Source organism: Perca flavescens, chromosome 4 (assembly GCF_004354835.1).
Source record: "Perca flavescens isolate YP-PL-M2 chromosome 4, PFLA_1.0, whole genome shotgun sequence".
Classification (NCBI taxonomy): Eukaryota; Metazoa; Chordata; class Actinopteri; order Perciformes; family Percidae; genus Perca; species Perca flavescens.
Genome location: NC_041334.1, coordinates 6506774 through 6530078, shown reverse-complemented (window position 1 = coordinate 6530078; position 23305 = coordinate 6506774). Strand labels below are relative to the sequence as shown.

At 41.8% G+C, this 23305-nt stretch overlaps 1 protein-coding gene across 1 annotated transcript; it reads left to right on the top strand.

Moving 5' to 3' along the window:
• The first annotated feature begins 271 nt into the window (after positions 1–271).
• Positions 272–22950, top strand: atxn7l2a (ataxin 7-like 2a). The gene is made up of 10 exons (XM_028576925.1): positions 272–478; positions 1516–1584; positions 4209–4542; positions 5759–6015; positions 10481–10563; positions 13973–14184; positions 16455–16632; positions 17912–18033; positions 19903–20866; positions 22628–22950. The coding sequence occupies exons 1-10, from the start codon at positions 349–351 to the stop codon at positions 22643–22645; spliced, it is 2367 nt and encodes a 788-aa protein (XP_028432726.1). The 5' UTR covers positions 272–348; the 3' UTR covers positions 22646–22950.
• The last annotated feature ends 355 nt before the right edge of the window (positions 22951–23305 follow it).

Genomic DNA, 23305 nt, shown 5'->3' with positions numbered 1-23305 from the left:
ATAAGGGGGCAGCAGATCACTAATGTAGGCTGGTGTCTGACCATTGTCTTGTGTCTACTCTTCAGTTAGCATTTTGAAGAGCATGTGTTTCTTTTCAATATTTGAATAATAAAATGGGCTTTTCCTAAATTCCTGCCATTTCTTCTTCACACCTTTGTGTTTTAAGACTCAGAAACCACACAGTATTAATATTTTGAAGAGGTCAGAAAAGAAAAATGATATAATTTAAAGATGTCTGTTCCAGTGCCCTGTCTTTCGGTTTGTGTGGGTGTCCCAAGAACGCGCACGCAGGAAGTTCCTATCCTGTCGAGAGCGCGAGATATGACGTAAGTTGCTTGCCGCGCAGTGATGATGGCGGTGCGTGAACGCGCAGTAAAAGTAATGGCTGCTCTGGATCGGCGGGTGCCTAGCCTCGATGATTTCGTGGGTCAAAACTGGACTGCCTGGGCCGAGTGGGCCGGTGTGACAGCGGCGGACGGTAAGGAAGCCCATTGACGCAAACACTGGCAGCTACGAAGCCATTTAACCAAAGCACCGGGGTTTATTTTCGTGGAAACGGAGGACAGAGCTAACCATGTTACCCAAACAAAGACCCTGCCGGGTCCTAGTGCTGGGTGGGTAACATGTTGCTCTCTCCCAGGTCCCACTGCATACGTTGTCTTCAAGAAAAAAAATAAGTGATAGTTATTAAGATATAGCCATTAGAGTGTTTGGTTGGCCGCGGTGGCCATTAAACAAGCTGCCAGCGTTTAATGGATGCGTTGCATGCTAGTGAAACCAGCCGGGCAGCGGTGGCATCAGAGCGGAAGGAGGCTAGTGTGGATGGTTGGGCGAGCAACTTCTTGCCGTGGAAAGCTAGGCTAGCTTAGCTAGCTAGCAAGCAAGCCAGACTAGCCGTTGACGACTAGGCAGTTAGGGTTAGCATGCTAATGCTAGCAGCAGGAGGGTTGAGAGTAGACACCGGTGACGGAGGAGTCTGATGCTGTTGCCACCATGTAAATGCTGGCCCAGCCTTTGATATGAGCAAACGTTACGCTGTGTTCTTTTCGCTTCATTTCAATGTTCTCCTTTGATTGCCAGCGTCACCGACTACATTTAACTGATGTTAACATTTCTGTATGCGACAGGAAATCTCGTGTGAAGTCTGCCCCAAAAGTGCTCTTGCCCTTCCCATCTTTAAGTATGTGAGCTCACTCATTGTCTGGCATCCCTCCAAGTACTACTTTGTCCATAACTATCAAATAAAGTCCTCCACTTCACAATACCTTTAGCTACTTATTGTTGGTAGAAAACTGACAAAAAGGACTAGAACCAAATGGATCTGTCAGCAGAGAAGCAGTTGACCTGCATATCAGTCGTTTTTATATAACACAGCTTAAGGGCCTGTTTATGTGCAGAATGTGTGCTGTTAGGCTTGGTCTTGCTGATGAACCTGACCTACAACTTCTGGAGAACATCTCACCTCTCAAGGGGCGTATTGAACATGTGCATGTATGTAAATGTGTGTTGTTTTAGGGCCTGATGTGGACGACTGCAGCAAGTATGGCAAAAAGGCTGCAGAGGCCATGTCACTCAGTAAGGAGGGTAAGTCTGCACACGATCATCTACAAGACGTAGTGAAGTTTGTTGTTGTTTTGTACATCAGAAAACAAGAAAGCATAAATTGTAGTCTTACTTGTGGATGCTTGCATTACTGTGCATACACATTGGCCTACAGTGCCTCAATGAACTGTGCCTCAGCTTCTCTTTGATCTCCAGCCTTGCCCTGACACAATGGAGGTACTGGTTTGCAGTGACCAGGGCAAGTATTAAAGCTGGGTAGTGTTGTGATTAGGCACCTTCTGGAACCTTGGCTGGCTGTCTGTAGCAGCAGCTGTCAGACAGACACTCCCCGTGTGTGTGTGTGTGTGTGTGTGTGTGTGTGTGTGTGTGTGTGTGTGTGTGTGTGTGTGTGTGTGTGTGTGTGTGTGTGTGTGTGTGTGTGTGTGTGTGCGCGCACGCATGCGGGCGTGTCAAAGCATGACATGATAAATCCAAAGAAGTACCTTGATAGTATGTGTGTGTAAGTATGTGCCCCTTCTCACACTCATGCTGCATCTTCGTCACATGGGAAAAACAGCCAAAAACAAGGTGATGATTAAAAAGAGTGAGCTGGGGTCCACACATTTGCTTTGATTTTAAGTTTATAATTGAGTTTTCTATTCTTGCTGTTTTTCCCCACTTAGTTTTAATCTATTAAGGGAATGGTTTCAGTTTGTGTTTTGCAGAAATCCAAACATTGCCAGATCAATATCAATCCATCTCATCCATTACCTATACCTGCTTATTCTGTTCAGGGGCGTGGGGGCTGGAGTCAACACATTGGGCAAGAGGTGGGGTACGCCCTGAATAGGGCAGGCAGTCTATCACATGCTGACCTATTTTTTTACAGGCAGGCAAATAACAAAAACACACGTGTACAGCTATTGCATTTCACAAGTACCTAGTAAATGACTCATCTAATACAATTTGTTCAATGTGTGTATTATTTATATAAAAAGTTAATATTTCATTACCTGTAGATAACTGCAGGTATTTTCTAGTTGCTAATGTCAGAATCCAGGAAGTAGGGGACCCTGTAGGTTACCAAATGGCATTAACCAGCCAAAAACAAATTTCCTTGGTACAGTCATGGCTGAAAATATTGGTACCCTTGCATATTTTCATATAATACACCATTTCTTCCTGAGAATTGTAGAATTAAAATATATTTTGGTATCCACACAACCACAATTTGCAGAGGAACAAAACAAAAAGGCTATAAAAAAAAAAAACAACCCCTGAATCTTTGCTTATTCCACTAAGAAATCTAAAATTGGTTTGGACAATATTATTGCCCACTTTTTTTAGAAGTTACAAGAAATAATTGGAGTTCAAGCAGGTGATTTAGTGGGCATTCCCACAGCCTGCGTCAGCCATCAGACGGTGCGCCAAAAATGCAGGTCTTTCCAATCATTTTGAATGGGGGTAGTGCGTTTAGGCTTCGGCAAAAAGTTGAGAAACGCAACCCCACGTCACGCTGAGGTGGCCAATCACGTAACCGGAGATCAGACTTGTCGGTGTGTTTTGAGCTATAGTTTGAGGCGGTGTGAGAGTCTGTACAGGAAACGGGGAAACATCACCGCATTCATGCTGCCACAAGAAAGTTTTAAAAGTTTTTGTATAACCGCTGTTTCACTCAGTCTCTTGGCTTTCTCCGGGAAATGAAGCTGCCTTCAAGTGCGGTCGGAAACGTCGAGATCTTTAAACGATCTGATGGAAAACAGTAGTTGTGAAATATAAAGTCTATTTCTGCTACACTGGGGGGGTTAAAGAACACAATAGGACGTCACTCATTGATACTCCCCCGGCCGCACAACCCTGCGGTAAATTACCGGATTGCTGTATCCTTGTCTGAACGCAGCCTTATCCTGCAACCACCTGTGGTGAGTCACAGGTGGGTTCAGGGTAAATCACCCACTCCAGTTTAAATGGAGCAAAGTGTTCCATGTTTCCGTGCCAGCCGTGCGCACTGTTATCAAGTTTAAGGCTCTTGGTACTGTAGCCGACCTTCCCTGAAGATGGCGCAAGCTAGTTGACCAAAGATTGCAACAAAGGATTATTTCAATAGTGATGAAAGTACTGTTCTAAAGAGGCTAGTAGCGAGTCCACATCTAAATCCTATTCAACACTTGTGGAGAGCTTGATCTGAAAACAGCAGTTGAAACAAGGCGCCCTTTAAATCTGGGAGAACGGGAGCAATTTGCAAAGGGGCCAAACTACCAGAGAGGTGTAGGAATCTGATTGAAGTCTATAGCAAAATGTTGAGAGCAGTTATTTTCTCTAAAGGCTGTGCTACTGAATATTAAATCTAGGATGTCAATAATTTTGTAACTGACTATTAGCAGGGAAATAAAGAATTGCTGAGACCAAATACCTTTTTTTAATTTCAACTTATTTTAGAGACAGTTGTGATTTTTGTTTTTAACTGTGCCAATATTTCCGGCCACGTGTACCAGTGTAGTCCAACTCTGACAGTACTTTTAAATGAGACGATCTACCATCTTTTCATAATGCAGCATCATCCTGCCTGCCCCACGTAGCAACATTGCCATCTTACCTCTTCTACAGTCTATGTGTGTGTCCGTTGTATTTCCTCCCCTTATCACTCCTCTCCCCTCTCTTTCAAGACATGTCTATCTTTGGCCTCTACCCCGGCCATGATGACTTCTACCTGGTGGTGTGCAGCCACTGTGGCCAAGTAGTAAAGCCGCAGGCGTTCGAAAAGCACTGTGAGCGACGGCACGGCCCTCTGGCCAAGCTCTATGCCCGGCTGCGCTCTCCCACCCCTGCAGCCCAGCCCCAGCAGAGGCCCCACCACAGCCATTCTCCTTCCCATGGGACCAATACTGCTTCTGCTTCATCCTGGGAAGGTCGAGGCCAGGGGGTTGGGCAACTACGGGCAGCCTCGCCTTCCACTCCACCCCAGTACAGACACTCCAAGAACTCCAAAGATGGAGTACGGTAAGAACGGTGTGGGGCAAGTTAGGGAGAAAGGTCTAATTAAAGCTCAGGGGTCACAGAATATTATATATATATAATAATAATTATATATAATATTATATATATCTTCCCTAGAAAGTAGACACAAGCTTTAAAGAATGGAGTATAGTCCTGCGTTTTGGTGCACTAATGCAGTACTTATTTAGTTTGTTTACATTTTAAAAAGCTCTGGTTATGTCTGTGTGTAGGGCTAGCAATTGTTTTATAAAATGCCAAGAACAAAAGTGAATTAAGTAATTCTTCAACCAGGGCTCCAGAGTGCGACCAAAAACTGTGTCTGAAATTTAGCAGGTCTGTTTGTGTATGTGGGTAGCTTAATTTTTTTAAATTTATTTTCACAATCTGCCTATGGGCATCTGTAAAGCTCACTTATTAACACATTATATAATGGTTGTTTATTCTGCCCAAAAAAACAAAGTGTAACAATGACAAGTTGTGGTTTTTGGGGAATTTTGTCATTTTGATTATGAGCGGGAAATGTAACTTCTGTCAGGAAGGCCAAGAAATTGTTTACCATGCAACCTCAGTGAAACTACAACTTGTCTTTTTTACACTTTGTTTTTTAATAATCCTAGCCAGTTATGGACCATTACATTGTACATCATTATGTTTTCCGTTTCATAATCGCAATATAAAAATTTGGTGTCAGATTTGACTGCTTTTCATTTAAGTTAGTAACCATTTAATGGCCTGCAAACTAGGCGATAATTTCACTTCTACAATTTTGATTAAACTTTTGGTGGCATCAGTTTGCGATTATGATATAATGGTTGGTTAAGTATGCATTGGAGCTTGTGTCCAGTCTCAAAGAGCTTTACATTTTTTAAGTCAAGGATCCATGTTAGAGACTAAACTAACAGGGAAGTCCCTTCAAAAAGAAGGAAAAGAAAAGAAGATTAAATACGTTCATATATTCATATGTACGTTCATAAATTCATATGTCATGAACAGATGCACTCAATGAATGTGAACTGGTTTTCTGACTCTCAGCCAATCAGGTCAAAGCCAAAGAATGACTCTAAACATGCAGGTGATTTTTTTTTTTTTTGCAGCTTTAGATAAAACTATTAAAAAAATAACATAAAAAAAAATAGAAGGGTTTTCTATTTTACCCGTGTTGTTAAAAGTTGGGCCATAAAGCTAACATTGGACTTGCCCTTTCTCTTCCGTCACCCAGACATTCCCCGCTGGAGAAGTCCTCCCACAGCAGCCACACAGAATCATCAGTATTCAAGCAGCCGCCACCTCTGGAGCCTCCAATCAGCTCTCCACCTCCATCACTCAGAGATCCGCCCTGGCCACATGGAGGCACCCCGCCTGCTAGGCCTTCACACAGTGAAAGGTCCCCCACCCAGAGCCAGCGGAAGGACTCTCCTCTGGCCTCTGCATTGCCAGGCCACCGGATCCCCAGACCCTACAACAAAGTGGCCTCCAGTGAGTACAAATGGAGCCATTTGGGTAATGTGGAAAAAGTAAGCAGTTAAAGGATGGATACTTCTCTGTAGTTTGATCTACTGATCATTTTTACCTGCCAAATAATTATAGTCCTATTTCTTAGAAACGCATCTGAAAATCACAACATACATCTTATACTGTTCATGATTTAAAAAGTCTTCTACCTGCATCTACCAGGAATGGGTGTGTGCATGTGCCATGACCTGGCTTTTTTTTCTGCATCCCCGCTGTGCCAACTGGTACAGCATAACCACAACTCTGGGTAAACTGATATTATACGTGTCTAGGGCTTTCAAAGTTTGGCTTGCCCGTGCATTTGAATCTACAAGAGCTAAACTCTCGTTTATTCCAGGCTGCAGGTAAAATGAGTGGGCTTACCTGTCGTCCTTGCCTAGGCGTTTCTTCGCTCCCTCAGCCGGCCTGCCCTCTCCATGGTTTGGCGATATTCAGCGTCGACATTCGGTTGGTAGTACATTTGTAGACATTTGAGATGCGGACAAAACATTAACACAACTTGATGAGGAGAAGAAAAAAACGCCACACTGCTCAGAAACGTGTGTCTCAAATGTCCCACAGTCTCTCAACGTCCGCTTTTGTCAACGGTGCGGTGCCGCAGGTAAGCTACAACCACCTCAGCCGGGCAACCAATAGGTTCATAGGAACGATTGTGCTGTGACACAACTAAGTGGTCTCATTGAAATGATGAGGGTGTGTGTTTTTACACCCCGCGTAGCCCTAGGATACTTTCCAGCAACAGTGCTTACATCCGTGAGTTTTGTTTTGCGCTGCCGGAAGATATTTTGCATTTTTGCTTACACAAGAAGGGCTTTAGACCCATTTTTACACATTTAAATAAATTCTTTAAGACTTCTTGCCCCTCCTGTCCTCATCAACTCTCTTTTTATACTTTCCTGTCCAGGTACAACACCTGTCGTCCTGTCTAATAATGGAATACATGAAGTAATGTACTTTAGAGCTGCAAAGAATAATTGATTAGTTGTTAATTATTTAATGAATCGCCAACTATTTTCATAATAAATCACTTTAAATAATTTATTTTGAAAAAAGGTAAAAATTCTCTCATTGCAGCTTCCTAAATGTGAATATTTTCTAGTTTCTTCATGCTATGACAGTAAGCTGAATGTGTTTTTTTTTTTTTTTTTTTTTTTTTTTTTTTTGTGATCAACTTTTTTTTATTGGCACCTTCAGACATACAAAACAAATTCCATAACATGTGACAGGTAATAGCAGATGGTGCACAGAACAGAAACACAAATTGAACAAGAACAAAAACCCTCTCCCACCCACCACCCTCTGCGCTCTCGAGGAAAACTAAACAAACCGAAACCACACCTTGCCTAATCACTCTCCTCTAGTTCTTGTGGGGTGTAGGTCATTAAGTCTGATACTTGTGCTGCTGCGATTTCCCATAGGCTGATAGTTGATGATTTGGCTTTGTTAATCCTTGCTGTAGAGAGCTCAAGCATAACTATGTATAGAAAATACGCCAACCACTGTTTTATATAAAATGAGTGAGGGGGGAGGCAGTGTTGAGCAGTCATTTTCTTGGTTGCAGTTGAGCCAGTTAGCCAAATTTTCCTCTGTCTCCCAAGCAGGTGTAATTTAGAGTCGTCATTAAGTAACAAAACAATCGGGTCAGTAGGAATTCGACATCCTATCACATCAGATATTATTGATGTTGTTTTATTCCAGAACTCATGCACCTGTTCACACGCCTGAACCATATGTAAGAAGGTTCCAGTTTGTTCAGGTTGACAGAACATGCAATAGGGAGTTGGAATGACTTGAGATGTAGCTCTTCTGGGGAGTCCAATATGTCCTATGATATACTGTATGTTGAAGTGGATATACTGTTGATTTGGGTTCTTGGAACAGTGGAAAATGTTGTCCCAAACTGTCTCCCAATTAATTGCGTTCCCCTCAGGGCTCAACTCTCATTCCCATTTCTTTACTATTGGGTACTTGCATCAGTTTAGCATACATCTTGGACACTAATCCTCTCACAGGACATGACTGGGTGCGCTAAGCTGAATATCTTTTGAGTTGTGGACAAGCAAGACATTTGAGGATGAAATGCTGGGCTTTGGAAAACACTGATCGACATTTTTTGCAATTTTCTAACATTTTACCAACTAATCAATGAATCGAAAATAATCAATTGATTAATCAACGATGAAAATAATTGTTGTACTTGGTTAGGCAACCTACAAGAATGAAATCAAATGACTCTGTTTCACATACAAAATACCGCCTCCCCTCTTTAATTTTATCCAACTGACCTCAGCTTCCTTCTGACAATTATCAGCCTTTATGCTGCTCTGGCACTTTGGATTAATAAGTAATCTGATCATATATTAGTGTTTCATTCATGCACTGCTGTTAGTCCATGAACAAGGCAAATGTCTGTGCTTAGTTCACATGTCTGTTACAGTAGGACATTTGAGTGTCTGTTATCTAAACTGCTAACCAAAATGACAAAATTATTGGTTTTGGCACAGGAATAAGACTAAAAAAACATATGTCTGACAAAATTCAGGGATAAAACATGTAAAACTGTGTTAGTATTGGCAGTGGTAGAAGAAGTACTGGAAACATTTTAAATTCAAAACTATTAATAGTACAGGTCCTGCGTTCAAATGTTTACTTCAAGTGAAGAGATAGAGGCATTATCAGCACAATGTACTTACATTTACTTAACATCTGTTCAAGGTGGATCTTTCAACTCTTAATATAGTTTAATGAATAATAATGCATCATGTTTTAATTATACTTTGAGTAAAATCTGAATCTGCAACCTAACCAATAACATTTCTCTGTCAGGTAAATGTAGTAGTCTTAGTACAATGTTTTGTTTTTTTTCTGAAGTAGAAGTACACAGTAAGTCAGTAGCATACAGTAGGGTTGCTTTGAGGGCCTTGTGTAAGTTACTTCAGGGTAGAATGATTCTGGAAAAAGCTGCAAACAGCAACACAGGAGGCCAAGCTACCAGCCCATTCCAAACATTGCACTAGTTCTAAAATGAATACACAATGTTCAATTTTTTATAAACGTGGAGGAAATTGGTGAAGATTATTGATGTCCCTATTGTTAGACTGCTGAAGTAGCAACCACCATTAGCTGTTGCCACATTACAAACGAGTTTAGCTAATCTAATAATAACTGAAAACATAGCCTAGTAAAAGACCATGCCATCTCGGCATAGACCTAATGTTGCATTCTCTTTAAACCGTTGATTCCATATTTGCCACTGACGTTTCTACCCCGAGACCACCCAAATACGCATCATGTTCTGCGTCTTCTCTATTTCTTCGCTGAACATCGTTGTAATAGGTGCATAGCGGTAACAGAGCCTTTGTTGTCTCCAACTGCTCTTTAAAACAACCAAATACCAATAACAAATGCACAATGGCAATGTCTGGGGCTGTTTTTGATTATCCTTACTTGTCCCTGACTCTGGCTGCTTACTCTCATACTGCCCATTGCCTGTTGGAGCGCCTGTCTCCTTAAGACCCCATCACGCCCGAAGCACAGGGCTCTGATTGGTCAGAGTTTCCGGATCTCCGGAGTCTCCAAATCTGTGCTCTGCTGTCGCTGCCTCTGTACATTCTGCTACAACCGGCAACTGACTGCAACGGAGTATATAGCAGGGCTTTGTACTGTGGAAAAATTACAGATAAATGCTTCTAAATCAAATACTACACAACCGGACGTGTTCCAGCAGGTGTGACCCAAACATCTGCAACTAAGATTACAGGTTTCCCTTACAGTAGCATGTAGTTACACGTAGCAGTGTATGCAATGTAGACACTGCAGTGACGTACCTGGAACGCATGACCATCTATAGAAAACCGGCTCGGCATGATGCAGAGAGTAGCAAAAACTGTTGAAAGCAGAGTGTTCAAAACAGTAAGAAATCTGAGGTTTTGGCTCACAGGGACCCCTATGAAATACATTTACCTCCATTATTTCAAACTTTGGCCATGTTTAATATGATCATCGACATTGTAACATTATAGATGTCACAGAAAATATGGAAAAGGCATAATAGGTCTTCTTTAAGAAAACATAGCGAGTTTATTGCGCTTTAGTTTTAAGAGTTTCTAAAAAGACGCCTCGGGTTGTGGTTATGCGTGTAAAGTGCGCCATTATACAGCCTGTGTTAGACGGCTGTATCAATTAAAATAGAATTGTATCTTCACCTATAGACCACTGAAAAAGTGGCAGCGTATACAAGGTGTAAAGTGGCCAAAAACAGCTAGGTGGCTGAAATTCCAGCTTATAAAACTCATTCTGGTGAAAATATATAAAATGTCTGTTTTTTGGGGTGTTTGTTGGCATTATTGACAACACTATGCGGGGGTATCAAGATGTTACCATGATTTGATATGATGTTGTTGCTAAGATGCTCTCTGTGTTTCCTCAGAGAGGGAGTGTGACTTGGACAAACACTGCGGCGTCCTTGACCCTGACAGGAAGAAGGTCTGCACTCGCCTCCTGACATGCAATGTAAGCTCCAAACACACTCCCCTTCCCCAGACTAATGCCCTACTTATAGGGCCTCAGATTCGCACCTCTTTTTTTTTTTTTTTTTTCTTTTCTTTTTTTTTTTTTTTTTTTTTTTTCTTGTTTTAATTTTTTCTCTATTTTCTGTGTTGTTCAGTAAAAGGTTGAGAGGCTTAAATTTCAGGATCCGTTTGTGTCACCTTTTGCTTTTGACCCAACACATACACATCAGAGCGGGAAAGTAGGTTGTGAGTTTGTGGTGTCTTCAACAACAGCCAACAAGTCAGATAATATTTTTGGCATTGTGCCTTTGACAGATAGTCAACAGCAAACAATATATGTCTGTGGTAAAGAAGAGATAACGTAATAAGACAGCAGTGTCACAATATATTGAGGATTGGCAGCCCCAGGATTTAAATAATCTTGAAGTATTTCATGACTGCTATTAGATGTCATTTTTCTAAGAAAGTTAGATATTGGGTGGACTATGAAGACTAGTTATATTTGTATCAATATTTTCATTCAAATTGACAAGGGGTGCCCATTTATTTCCATGCAAATGTATTATACTGGTAATATTTCTTCTAAGGATGCACTGATTATTTTTTCAATGGCTATATTTTCAGCCAATGGGGATTTTCTCTGTAAGAGTTCAGTATAAATCTTGTTTTTTTTTTTTTTTTTTTTTTTAAAAAAGAGTAACATTTTTTGTTTACTTATTTCATAGTTTCTTGAGGTGATATGTTTGACAAATTAATGTAAAAACACCCTACTAACAAAGTGTGTTGGTATGGTGTTGTTGCCACACCAGCCTGTCTAAAGCATAAAATATAAATACTCATCAAACCTTTCAGCGAGCCCTCTCCTGTATGAAAGCACTTTCATTATGTGTGCACTCATGCAGGTTTTCCCTTTAATTCCTTTGTCATCCGCCTGCATATATGGACAGAAATTATCCCCCAAATGTCATTTCAACAACCAGTGACGTATTCACTTTTTAAAAGCTCTAATTGGCCAATACCAGCAGTATGACAGTATATCAATCCAAGCAGATTATTCCCACATTTGCACTGATTCACAGATGTATGCCAACATTTTACTTTGAAATCTACTCTTGGTCTGACAACATAAGTTTATGACTTAAACTTGATCTTTAAAAAAAGAAAAGAAGTGTTTATGTTGGAGTTGCACTTTCCTCTGTGTTTTTTTATGATCATGCAGTACTTGGTTACCAATCGCTCTGCTTTGTGTTAAGGTATTTGTACTAGATTTATTACACATTCATCAGGGTTTTAAAAATTGCATTGACAGTTATTATACCACACCAAATGACCTAACAGTTGGTTACATCTCAGGGTATCACAGGATCCTTGTGTACCAATTGGCCCATAAAGCAGTGTGATCCCATCGTTAGATATCTTTAAATTCTTTAAATTATCTCACTGAAATGTTTCAAATTACAAGATGGGATAGGGGTTCAGTCCTACATTGAAGAAATAAAAAATCCCCATTGAAAGAGCAACGTAAAAAGAAGAGTGATAACAATGTGAGATCAGAGTAGATGTTTTCTAATGAATTGAACTGCAGTCAATGCTCCGGGTTACTGATGAAAACTGACTGATACTGAGTGGTGAAAATGGCTCCCAGCACAGGAAGAGTCCTTATATGGTGGCTGGTGTGTGTGAAGGAGGAAGTGACTGTGAGAGGCCACATCTAGCCGAGTAGAGACAGGATGACCTGATTAACAGGAAATGACAGGAGTGACGGGAAAGACACGCAGGAAAACTGTCTGAATGTTATACCTGCTCTGTAGGTAAACAGACTCTCAGTAGGTGGATGTATTTTCTCTTCCACCTGCTACCTGGAAGAAAATGTCATGTAGTCATTCTAACTATTTAGAATAATGGAAATGAGAAATGTGTTTTAAAAGCAACACTGATTAATAGTTTCAATGATAACATAATGTGCTCCTATTTAATAAAAGCATGTGCACTGTAATCACTTGAGACTTTTGCCAAAGCAATTAATAGATTAGTTATCTGAGAGAAAATGGTCATTTAAAAAAAATACCAAACCTCAGCTGGTTCCAGATTCTCCAGTGTGCAGACGTTTGATTTCATTGCAAATTTAATGTGTTTTTGGAAAATAAGCAAGCTTGAAGACGTCACTTATGCCATTGGTAATGTGTGATGGGCATATGGAATTTCTGTTGCCATTTTAAAAGAATAAATCCCTCATCAGTTCTCTAAAAAATAATTGATAGGTTAATTGATTTTCTGAGCCAAATTAGATCCATTGATGAGTGGGGACGGGATCAACTACTTTATTACAAATACTACTTTCTGATCCTTTTCTTGTTTGCTGTGGATACAGCTTCATATGCTCTGGCACAACACACAAAGCTGTGACCAGCAGGTGAACTATGGAGCTGACTAAATAAACAGCAGCCACCAGTTTTAATTAACCTAATGATATTATTATTATTTTTCGTTTTTGGGTCATAGCAGAAATATTAAATCAAAACACTAATATCATAAAGTGTTGGCCCAGCATCATTTTCCAATCTTTGGGAAGATATTTGAACTAGTTTATGAAATTAGTAGTACACTTAAAAGTTCAAGCTTGTTTTGTCATTTTAACTATTAAAAAATACAGTTGAAATTAAATATTGATTCTCCAGAACCAGGTATATAAACGTTTATTTTGTGCTGCTGTCGGAGTTAATGATGGTGAAACTTTTTCAACTTGCCTTCACGGCTTGCCAGTGTGCCATTGGTAGCCGGTGTGAGGAGCCACTGGCAGCCACAGGTGTGATTTAGGTGTGTGTGACAACACAGAAGTCACAACAATGGCGGCTCATAAAAGAGGTTGGTGTAGATGCTGCATTAGCATCAGATATATCCGAACTGGAGAATTGTTCTTCTTTGAAGGAAGAGCAAAGAACTTTACTGTAGGCTTTTAATAATGGAAAAGATGTTTTCACTCTTCTCCCGACTGGCCTCGGCAAGAGTTTACTAGACAAATTGTTCATCTAATCACATGCCAGGTATTTTTTTTGAAAGTTCCGATCCTTTTCCAATCAGTTTCCAATGACTGGTTGTCAGATGGTTCTGTGCAAAAAAACCATCCGGGGCGTCAAGTTAAGTATATCTGGCTACATGATGATATTAGAGTAAGTTGAACCTGTAGCCTATGGTGCAGGTTGTTTGTGGCAGGGGGAGTTGCGTCCTGCAGCAGCCTTTTCAAAGTACAGAACATTGATGTTGCTGTGTGGAAGCACCTTTACACCTCAAGTTAAGCATCCCAAGGCTTAATTTATTGTGCTTTTAAGCCAACCTTCTGACTTGGGAGGCCAATTCATAATTTTGTGACAAATAAAATGGTGACTAATTGCCTGTGTCCTGGTCCTCAGATCCACTCCATCCACCAGCGAAGAAAAGTGGTTGGCCGCAGTAAAAACTTTGACCAGCTAGTAGCAGAACTAAAGACCAAGGTTCGTGAGAAAGGGGCCCAATCTCTGGAGGGAGGCTCCTCCAGTGGACGATCCCCCAGCCCAGAGGCCCCCAGGGAGCAGGCTGGGGCTCCACACTGCAGGAGACCTCTGGCCAGCCTCCCTGCTTTCAGGTTAGTCAACTTTACTAAAGCTAGCTAGTGATGAATAAACCAGTATCTATGGTGGCAGCTATGGCTTTCTGACCCTTCGTCTTCATATGAATTTGATCGAATTTGTATAAAAAAACAAATATATTTTGCTCTCTGTGTTACGATCATTCGTCAGGTCTAGTTAAAACAGGTTTTTTTTTTTTATAGATGCTATATCATAACTGGATCTACACCTGTTGTCTAGGTCAAAACTTAGAGACTTTCAAACATCAAAATGTCATGTCATCAATATGTATTTGTCAAAATGACATATAAACATCTTTTCGTGTTCTATTTTGCCTGGAAACGCTTCCAACACGCTTGCATGTCGCGTGAAAAATAGGCGTGCATGTTTTGCAGGCAGTGTGCAAGCTCTAACCTGTTAATATGGGACATAAAAACGGACACGCCACACAGCGAACACGCTCACGCCACGGGAGTGTACAATGTGATGATGTCATTGCGAGTGTACAATGTAATGACACGATTGACATGCTTTCTGCTGCAAAAAGATAAAAAAAAAAAAAAAAAAAAAAGCTCTAGCAGTTATAGTTTTTATTTGACATGGATTTAAAGAGGATCATGTTAACAAAACCCTCCTGTGGACCTCTAGCTGCCGCTAGGCTTAATAACATATTATGGAAAATAACAAAAGATAATAAAAGCAACAGTGAAATCTATATTTTAAAAAAGCAAGTCTAAAATGAGTTTTTAAAAGTGACTTAAAAGAAGCCAGAGTTTTGACTTCCCTGATCTCCGAACAGAAAAGGCCCAGTCACTTGTGGTTTTCATCTTTGACGGAGGAATGGCCTGCCAGAAGGTCTCAGGTTGCACATGAGGGAGACAGAAACGACGCACTATAGCTTTAAGGTTACAACATGCAGCTCTATCTCCTGGCTGGACTGTTTTGTTTGTGTCCTGTTCCTAAGAGGTAAAAAGTTCCTGGCCCACTCATTGTGATGATTTGTAATCCGTTGTAATCAGGGCTGACGTAACGGCCCTCGTAAAATGTGGCTGCTCTCTTTACATGGTCAAAGAAACGAGGAGCTAACTGCTTTCAATGACCGTATGACACACCTTTTATTGTATGTTCCCAAACACAGCCGTGAAAAGTCCAATTCAGGCAAACTGGAGGTGTAGGCATGACCAAACATTGATCAACCTATCACAGATGGGTTATGTTTTGAGTATCACTCCCTCACTTGTTGGCAGTAGTGGTACTAGAAGTTTCTACTGACTTTTTGATGTGACACTGGGTCACCATTGGAATTCATTGTAACTGTTGTGAATCCAAGCTGACTCCAGCTGCTGTCCTCTGCGAAGGAGCAAGCTACAAGATAATTTTTTTGGGGCATTTTCAGCCTTTATTTTGATAGGACAGCAGAAGACGTGAAAGGGGGAGAGAGAGAATGCCATGCAGCAAAGGGAACATATTAGGCTTCATGAAGAGATGATTTGTTGTAGGCCTGTTGGATTAGCTTTAGCTAGCTATGCCTATGAAAGCAGCAGCGGAGTGGGACTAACTAGATCATGGTCCTAGATGTTAGTGACGTAGCATTGTGCAGGCAATAATTGTGAGATGGTTATTAGGGGTGTGGATCTTCACTGGTGTCACAATTCCATTATCTTGTCAACGATTTGAATCGATATCACAATGTGCCACCTCCTCAATATTAAAGGAATACGCCACCGTTTGTTGAAATGGGGCTTATCACGGTCTACCCTGGCCGTAGATAGGTGGACCAACGCATTTTTTGTCTCAGTGCAAGTAATTAGGTTGTTTTTTTTTTTGTCTTTTGTTGGCTCACTTTTACTCACAACATGCTAACCGGCAACATAGGATTCCATTCACTACGCTAAGCTAATTAGCGGTGGCGCTGCCGGTGTTGAACCGGACTAAAACAATGCATGCACAAAAAATGCTTGGCACACCTATCTACAGCTAGGGGAGACCGTGATAAGCCCTATTTATATGAACTCCCCTTTTTATTGTATCTGCTCTTAAAAAAAGTAACTTCCTGAAAGTAGCGGAGTCCTGAACACAGCAGACAACTGACAAAAACAAAAAAAGCAGCAATCAGTAGGCAATAATTGATTATGGTCTGTCACTGCATCAATGTAGACGCATCCAAGTCCGCAATGCAATGATTAATTTCAACACCCCTAATGGTTACGGTTAGAGACCGTGAGCATCAGTATTGTACAACTATATACAGTATTGAAAGCAAAAATGTAATTTGTTTGTTTCACAGTCGGCCTACGGCGTCGGAGGGCAACACAGAGGAGGAGAAGCAGCGGCAGGATGAGGGAAGTTTCGGCGCCCCCTCCCCTCTCGTCCATGGACGGATCTCCAGTGATGAAAGTGAGGCAGAAGGACCCGAGGAGCCCATTGAGTTCCCATCTTCAGCTGCACATCCCAGGCCACTAGCGGTGAGCACTGTACTTGGATTTAACAATGGGAAAAGAGCACCAGGGAATTCCTGTCAAAACTATTTCTTGTTTTCCTTGTACAGCCGATATGTTTGAAAGCTGGCAAGATTTTGATTATAGTTTGGAATCGTTTAAATTGGCATTTAGCATTTTCTGACCTTGGGCTAAAGTCTTGAAATCAAACTCTGAAATATGGCCCTGGCAAACAATGACCTTATCAAGTTGTTATGGCCTGTTGTGTTGGAAAACAATTGCTTATCCAAATAATAGAACATGTATTTAAAGCAGACACAGACACCCCATTGATCTTGTGTTTCTGTCCACCTGATCTGCAAACAAATAAAACACTGTCTAAACTGTGAGCTACTCTAGGAATATTTTATCATTATCCAGTGTTACCATTACCTAACAATAAAGGACAGGCTTTGATCCATCTTGGCTCTCAGAGAGAAAATACTAAGACCGATATTGGTAAGGTTATGTGCTGCGGAACTTGGTGAGGGCAGACCTCAAGGCACCACGTTAACAAAATTTCAAATAATTTGTGTTCGCCCTGCGATTCGGGTCCGCTCTAAAACATCACCTCCTTGGCGGAGGAGGTAATATATGGGAAGACTTGAAAATAAATATGACTCCTTTTACCTGTTTCTTTGTTCAGGTCTAAATGTTTTGTAATATTAATTTGGTAAGCTATCTTCGTGAGGCTGATCATGGCGAATCATGTTTGTGCAAACGCTGCTCAGTGGATCCATGCACCACTGTTCCAGTGCCAGCTAACCCTTCCTGCATGTCCTTAGCAGTGAAGAGGGGGGAACTTTCCATACCTGACAACTACTGACAGTTCTATCAGAGATTTAGCTTGGTCTTGTCTTCATTTCAGTACTTCATTTCTCCCATATCATAGTGAAGGTATGGACAGTGGTAATCCCAAAACACACATTAATCTACTTTGCATCTTTTTACATCAATCCATTGCTTATCATCTTTATTTTCTGAAGGTTTTATGTTGAACTAAAAAGGGGGGCTTGATTTTACACACCAACATGTATCGTTTCATTAAGTTAATGGAGGGTAACTGTATTTCTCAGTTGGCAGAGCTATTTAATTTTAAGTTGCTCCCTGCACATGTTCAGGCTTTGGTCCTGTTTTATGCAGCAACACATCAAAACACAGAACAAAGACCATTTGACTGTAACTATGAGACAACCCCCCCACTGATCCAGATAACAAGAGGAGACACTTGCCTGTAAGAGATTTACAACAAGCCTTCTTTCTCTAGGTATGTTCATTTGGCAGCCATGCATTGGGTCACGGCATCTACACGTTTGACAGGAGACTTCATCACCTGAGGTCGGCTCTCAGCAGCATGCTAGAGCAGCACATCAGCGCCCATCTTTGGAAGTAAGATCACATTCCTGCTTGGCCTTTTCCGCTTCGCTCTGCTTTTATGGTGCTAGCTAAAAAAAAAAAGAAAAGAAAAAATTAATCCTTTCTAAATGTTATCTCTTCATGTGACTGAAAATGAGGCTGGATGTTTTCAAAATGTTTTAATGGTGTTACCAGTACCAGTTTCACTACCGATACCAAGTATTTTTTCTACACAGACTAATTTATCAGTTTAACAAAATAAAATGAAATTAATAATGCCTCAAGGTTACCAAAGGGTTTCAGTGGGGTAGAATTGGCTCTGCCTCCTGTCCAGTATATTGAGCTGATTCAAATCTAATAAAAGTTTCAAGTCATTTATTGTCAAATGTACAACAATTACAGAAGCATTGCCAGTGAAAATCTTCTCTCAGCCTCCCTCCAACAATGCTGCTTGAGTAGTTTGTATAAAAAGAAAACCGCAAGTAAAAAAACTAAATGAGCATCTAAGACAAAAAATAGAGCAAGTTAAAATATAGAGATGAAGGTGATAAATATACCATAATAAAATGGGAAATGTAAATTTGTGGAAGACAGTACTTGCAAATGAATGGGCTGAATGTAAACATGAATGTAGTAAATGTATATGCATAATGATAAGCTCAGGAGCTCAAGAGTTGAGCAGTCTTCTGGCCTGTGGGATGAAACTGTCCCTGAGCCTGATGCTGCCGGACCGGATGCTAAAAATGAGAGTCAGTCAGATCGGCAACATGCCTACACTACAAATGTTCATCTCACTAATGAAGATGGACTGCTGCTTTAAATGATGGACATACGCTCCGCCACCATCCTGATCGCTCAGTGCAAGTTTGCCAATCTCCAGTGACAAGTTTGAAATGCTAGGTGGCAGCTGATAATTGGCGGATTGTACCATCACGTGCACCACTCTCTTTCACCTTTTATCCAATTCAGGTTTCTCTGTAGATTCTCACCCGCTGTGAAAGGATGAGGGCTAGTTGCATCAGATCCTGCGTTTTGCTAACACTAGCAGATAAACTAGAGTGTAACCCACTGCTTAGTCACTAATAGATGAAGCAGATGGTGTTTTCTGCTGCCCAGAATAGCAGTGGTGAAGAGTCTGTGAAGTTGGCAGTAAGATGGACTGCGTTTACATGCACACAGGGAAAAAAAGCTCATTGGAAGAAAATGGGTTCAGATCATCAGAGCCCTGCGGTTAAGAAGTTGCTAGCAAATCGGTGCTTCAGTCTAGCTGGTTAGTAATCCGATTTTGTTTTTGAACTGAGATTGGCATATGATTTAGAACTGTAGTTAAGCTGTCATCAGAAATTAGGATTAATCATTTTTTTATAGTGTACTCTTGTCAACCAATCAGGATAATATTTTACATAATAAATGGATATAGAATAAAAACATATTTAAAAACATTATTATATAAGGAACAATTCCTTGTCTGATCAAAGAAGTCAACAAGATGCTGTGGACTATGCTTGCTGCTAGGGACACAATTTGCGGTATTCAAAAAGCATCGGCATCGTGGACGGGTTGGATCAGTGGGTAAACGGGCCCACATAAACATAGAGGTTTATGCCTTGACGCGGAGGTCGAATCCAGGTTGGATTCAATTCGAATCCAACCTGTGACGATTTCCTGCATTTCTTCCCCCCTCTCTCTCCCCTTTCTCACCTGGCTGTTCCATCTATTAAAGGCGGAAAAGCCCCATAAAATAATCTTTAAAAAGAAAAGAAAAAAAAAAAAAAAACGTCTGCATCCCATGCTCAATTCTAATGTTTCAATTTCTTGTAATCCTCTAGAACAGTGTTTTTGTTGTGATCTGATGTCTCTTGGATGTATTGATTTAATGGATTCATTATCTTTTAAATCCAGGAAAATACCTCAAGCCACAGACCTTCAGTCTCCACCTTCGTCAGCCAAGACCACCACTTCCTCGTCTCCCTCCTCCATAGCTGCCACTTCCTCCTCCTCGTTACATTCGAAGGTCCGCACAGGAAGTCATATCAGCTCCTCCCTCAAAACCGCATCCTCATCCTCCTCTTCCAGTCGTGGTCCAGGGAGACCCCCGGCAGCCATGCAGTCGGAGAACTCGGGGGGCAGTGGGAGCAGCGCCGGTGGTGGCCGTCTGGTGTCTCCGGGGAAGCCTGCGGCGGTGTGTCAGCCGGGTCCCGGGCGAACCAAGAACCCTGTGGGGCGTCCCAGTAAGCAGATGCTGAAGCTGCGAGAGGAGGCTGCTGCTGCCGCTGCCCTCCGCAAACGCAAAGCCCCGTCCCAGGAAGGGGAGCACTCAGGCCCCGACAGGAACTGCATCATTCTCCAGGACCGGGGCCGCCCGCCTTCTGCTGCCTCTTCCTCCTCCTCATCAACTTCTTCTAAACCCACCGTTCCCTCGCCGCACCCACACGGACAGACCAATGGCACGCTTTCCCCCAGCAGCAAACCCCGCCCCCAGCCCTCCCCCTCAGAGTCCCATTCACCAGCCGCCAAGGCGGTCTGGACCTACAAACGGACCCATACTCCTCTGGGCCATTCATCACCCCCAGACCCCTCCTCCGCCACCAACAACTCCCACAGCAGGAGCGGCGTGGGGGACTCAGGACTGCACGGCCAGGGCAGCGGGAGGGGCTTTGAGCACCAGGGGCTTGTGAAGAAACGCAAAGGGGGCGGCATGGAGGAGCATTCGCTGTCCTCCAAACCCTCAGCGCACCGCCTGCCCTCCTCCTCTTCCAGCTCTGCCACCTCCTCCTCCTCCCCACGCTCAAACTTTTACCCCTGGAAGGACAGCAAGGGCGGGGGGCTGGCTGGGGGCGTGGAGAAGAAACTGGGCACACAAAAGGTGAGTTGGGAGGAGAGAAAATCAGGAATTGAGCGGCACACAGGGTGACAGGATAAAAAAATTACGAGGCAGTTAAGCTTTAGTACATAACTTTTTGATATTAATGAACATCCGTTACATTCAAGCCATTACCAAAGGAGTTGCTACAAAGCTAATTAGGACTATCAGCTCCACCCAACTCTCTGTGTTTCTCAGTATAGCTATGTTTACAAAATGGTGTAGTCCGGCGACTTTTGCACGCAGAAGCTCGAGTGAAGATAATGACCTCTTCTGAAGAGTCCATGTTTTTTTTTTTAAATCTTCCGTGTCCTCCTTGGCTACTAGTAACTGTGTGGAGGAGGGGTGGGTGTGATGCGCAATCATGGAAGGCTTGTCATGTGAATGCAACGACGAATTCCTCATGAGGGAAACAAAAACGACGCACTATAGCTTTAAGGTTACAACATGCAGCTCTATCTCCTGGCTGGACTGTTTTGTTTGTGTCCTGTTCCTAAGAGGTAAAAAGTTCCTGGCCCGCTCATTGTGATGATTTGTAATCCGTTGTAATCAGGGCTGACGTAACAGCCCTCGTAAAATGTGGCTGCTCTCTTTACATGGTCAAAGAAACGAGGAGCTAACTGCTTTCAATGACCGTATGACACACCTTTATTGTATGTTCCCAAACACAGCCGTGAAAAGTCCAATTCAGGCAAACTGGAGGTGTAGGCATGACCAAACATTGATCAACCTATCACAGATGGGTTATGTTTTGAGTATCACTCACTCACTTGTCGGCAGTAGTGGTACTAGAAGTTTCTACTGACTTTTTGACGTGACACTGGGTCACCATTGGAATTCATTGTAACTGTCGTGAATCCAAGCTGACTCCAGCTGCTGTCCTCTGCGAAGGAGCAAGCTACAAGATAATTTTTTTGCGGCATTTTCAGCCTTTATTTTGATAGGACAGCAGAAGACGTGAAAGGGGAGAGAGAGAATGCCATGCAGCAAAGGGCCGCAGGTCAGAGTCTAACCTGGGCCTGCTGCGTTGAGAAGTAAACCTCTTTATATGGGCGCCCGCTCTACCAACTGAGCTATCCGGGCGCCCCAGAACCCCCTTTTTAAAACAGGCATAAGACACAAAACGGATTTTCTGTGGACAATTATGTTTAAAGGAAAACAATACCTTCTATAACAAATTTACATAATGTCTAAAAGAAATCAGAATTACACACACTACTCAGAATATGTCAACACGTGGTCTGTGGGCTGCTTATTGTGCCTGTAATAAGGCCAGTATTAGTTCTGCTTTTATTTGCAGAACATGGCAAAAACATTAAAAATGGAAGGGACTTTAGGTTTAAAAACAGCCATAACAGTCATAGGGGATACGCTAAATACGCAAAGTAACATTTACGAAATGTACAGTGTCCTCCCCGCTTTCCAAGTTGTAATTTATAGACCTATACATGTATATATGTCTGTTTGAAATTTTGACAAAGGTCAACTGGAAAAAAGAAACTTATTCTGACCACTTGTAGGTTGGCAAATGATATGTTAAATGATTTTGCTCCTGGAGCTCTGCCAAATGAGTCAAGTTTTAGACATCAACTAAACAAAGCAAGTGGTCTTATCCATCCATCTGATTCTTTTCTTTGACTTTTCTAACATTGTTTGTCTTATGTATGTGTAGGTTTGTTTTAGTCTATTTGTACAGTTTTGAAGTGAAGATACAGACCGGTTGTCAAAAAGTAACAATTTGAATTTTTTTCTTTTGCCCCACAGCCAAAACTGCACCATTAAGTGTGCCTGCCTTACAAGCCACTAAGAGGGAGCCAGCTCTGCTCAGTCCAAGACTGAAGCAACAGGACTCAAGTGTGTGTGTGTGTGTGTGTGTGAATCTGTTGGTGTGTGTGTGTGTGTGTGTGTGTGTGTGAATCACAGCTGGATGTGTCCGTCTGTGGGAATGTCTGAGGGAGAACTGGGAGTGGGACGGTGGGATGAAATTCAGAGTATGGATTTAGAAATACCTCAAGACCATCCGGTTACGCTGCTAAATTAAATATGTTGGTTTATAAAAATGGATTAAAAATGTCCTTTACACTTGGTTTCTGTGACTTGTTTTTTTAAAGCCAAACATTATAGATTTAAGCTCTCGATACTTGATTTTCTCTCAAACTCCACAGTGTATGACGGTATCCCAGTAATGTGTTATCTGCTTGTTCCAACACTTGATTGAATCTATATGATGCTAACAGTGAGTGAAATGTATTGGTCACTAGTGCTGTGGTGTTTACAGCTAAATTCAGATAATTTGATTCTGTGTGTTCATTTGGTTCTGTTGAAGTTGTTTTTAAAACTGGTTCCATATTTGGTAAATGTGATGAATTGCATTGTGCACCTGACACCAAAAAGTTCTGAATAGGATACAGCTGAGTATTGCAGCTTTGACAAGGTTAAAAT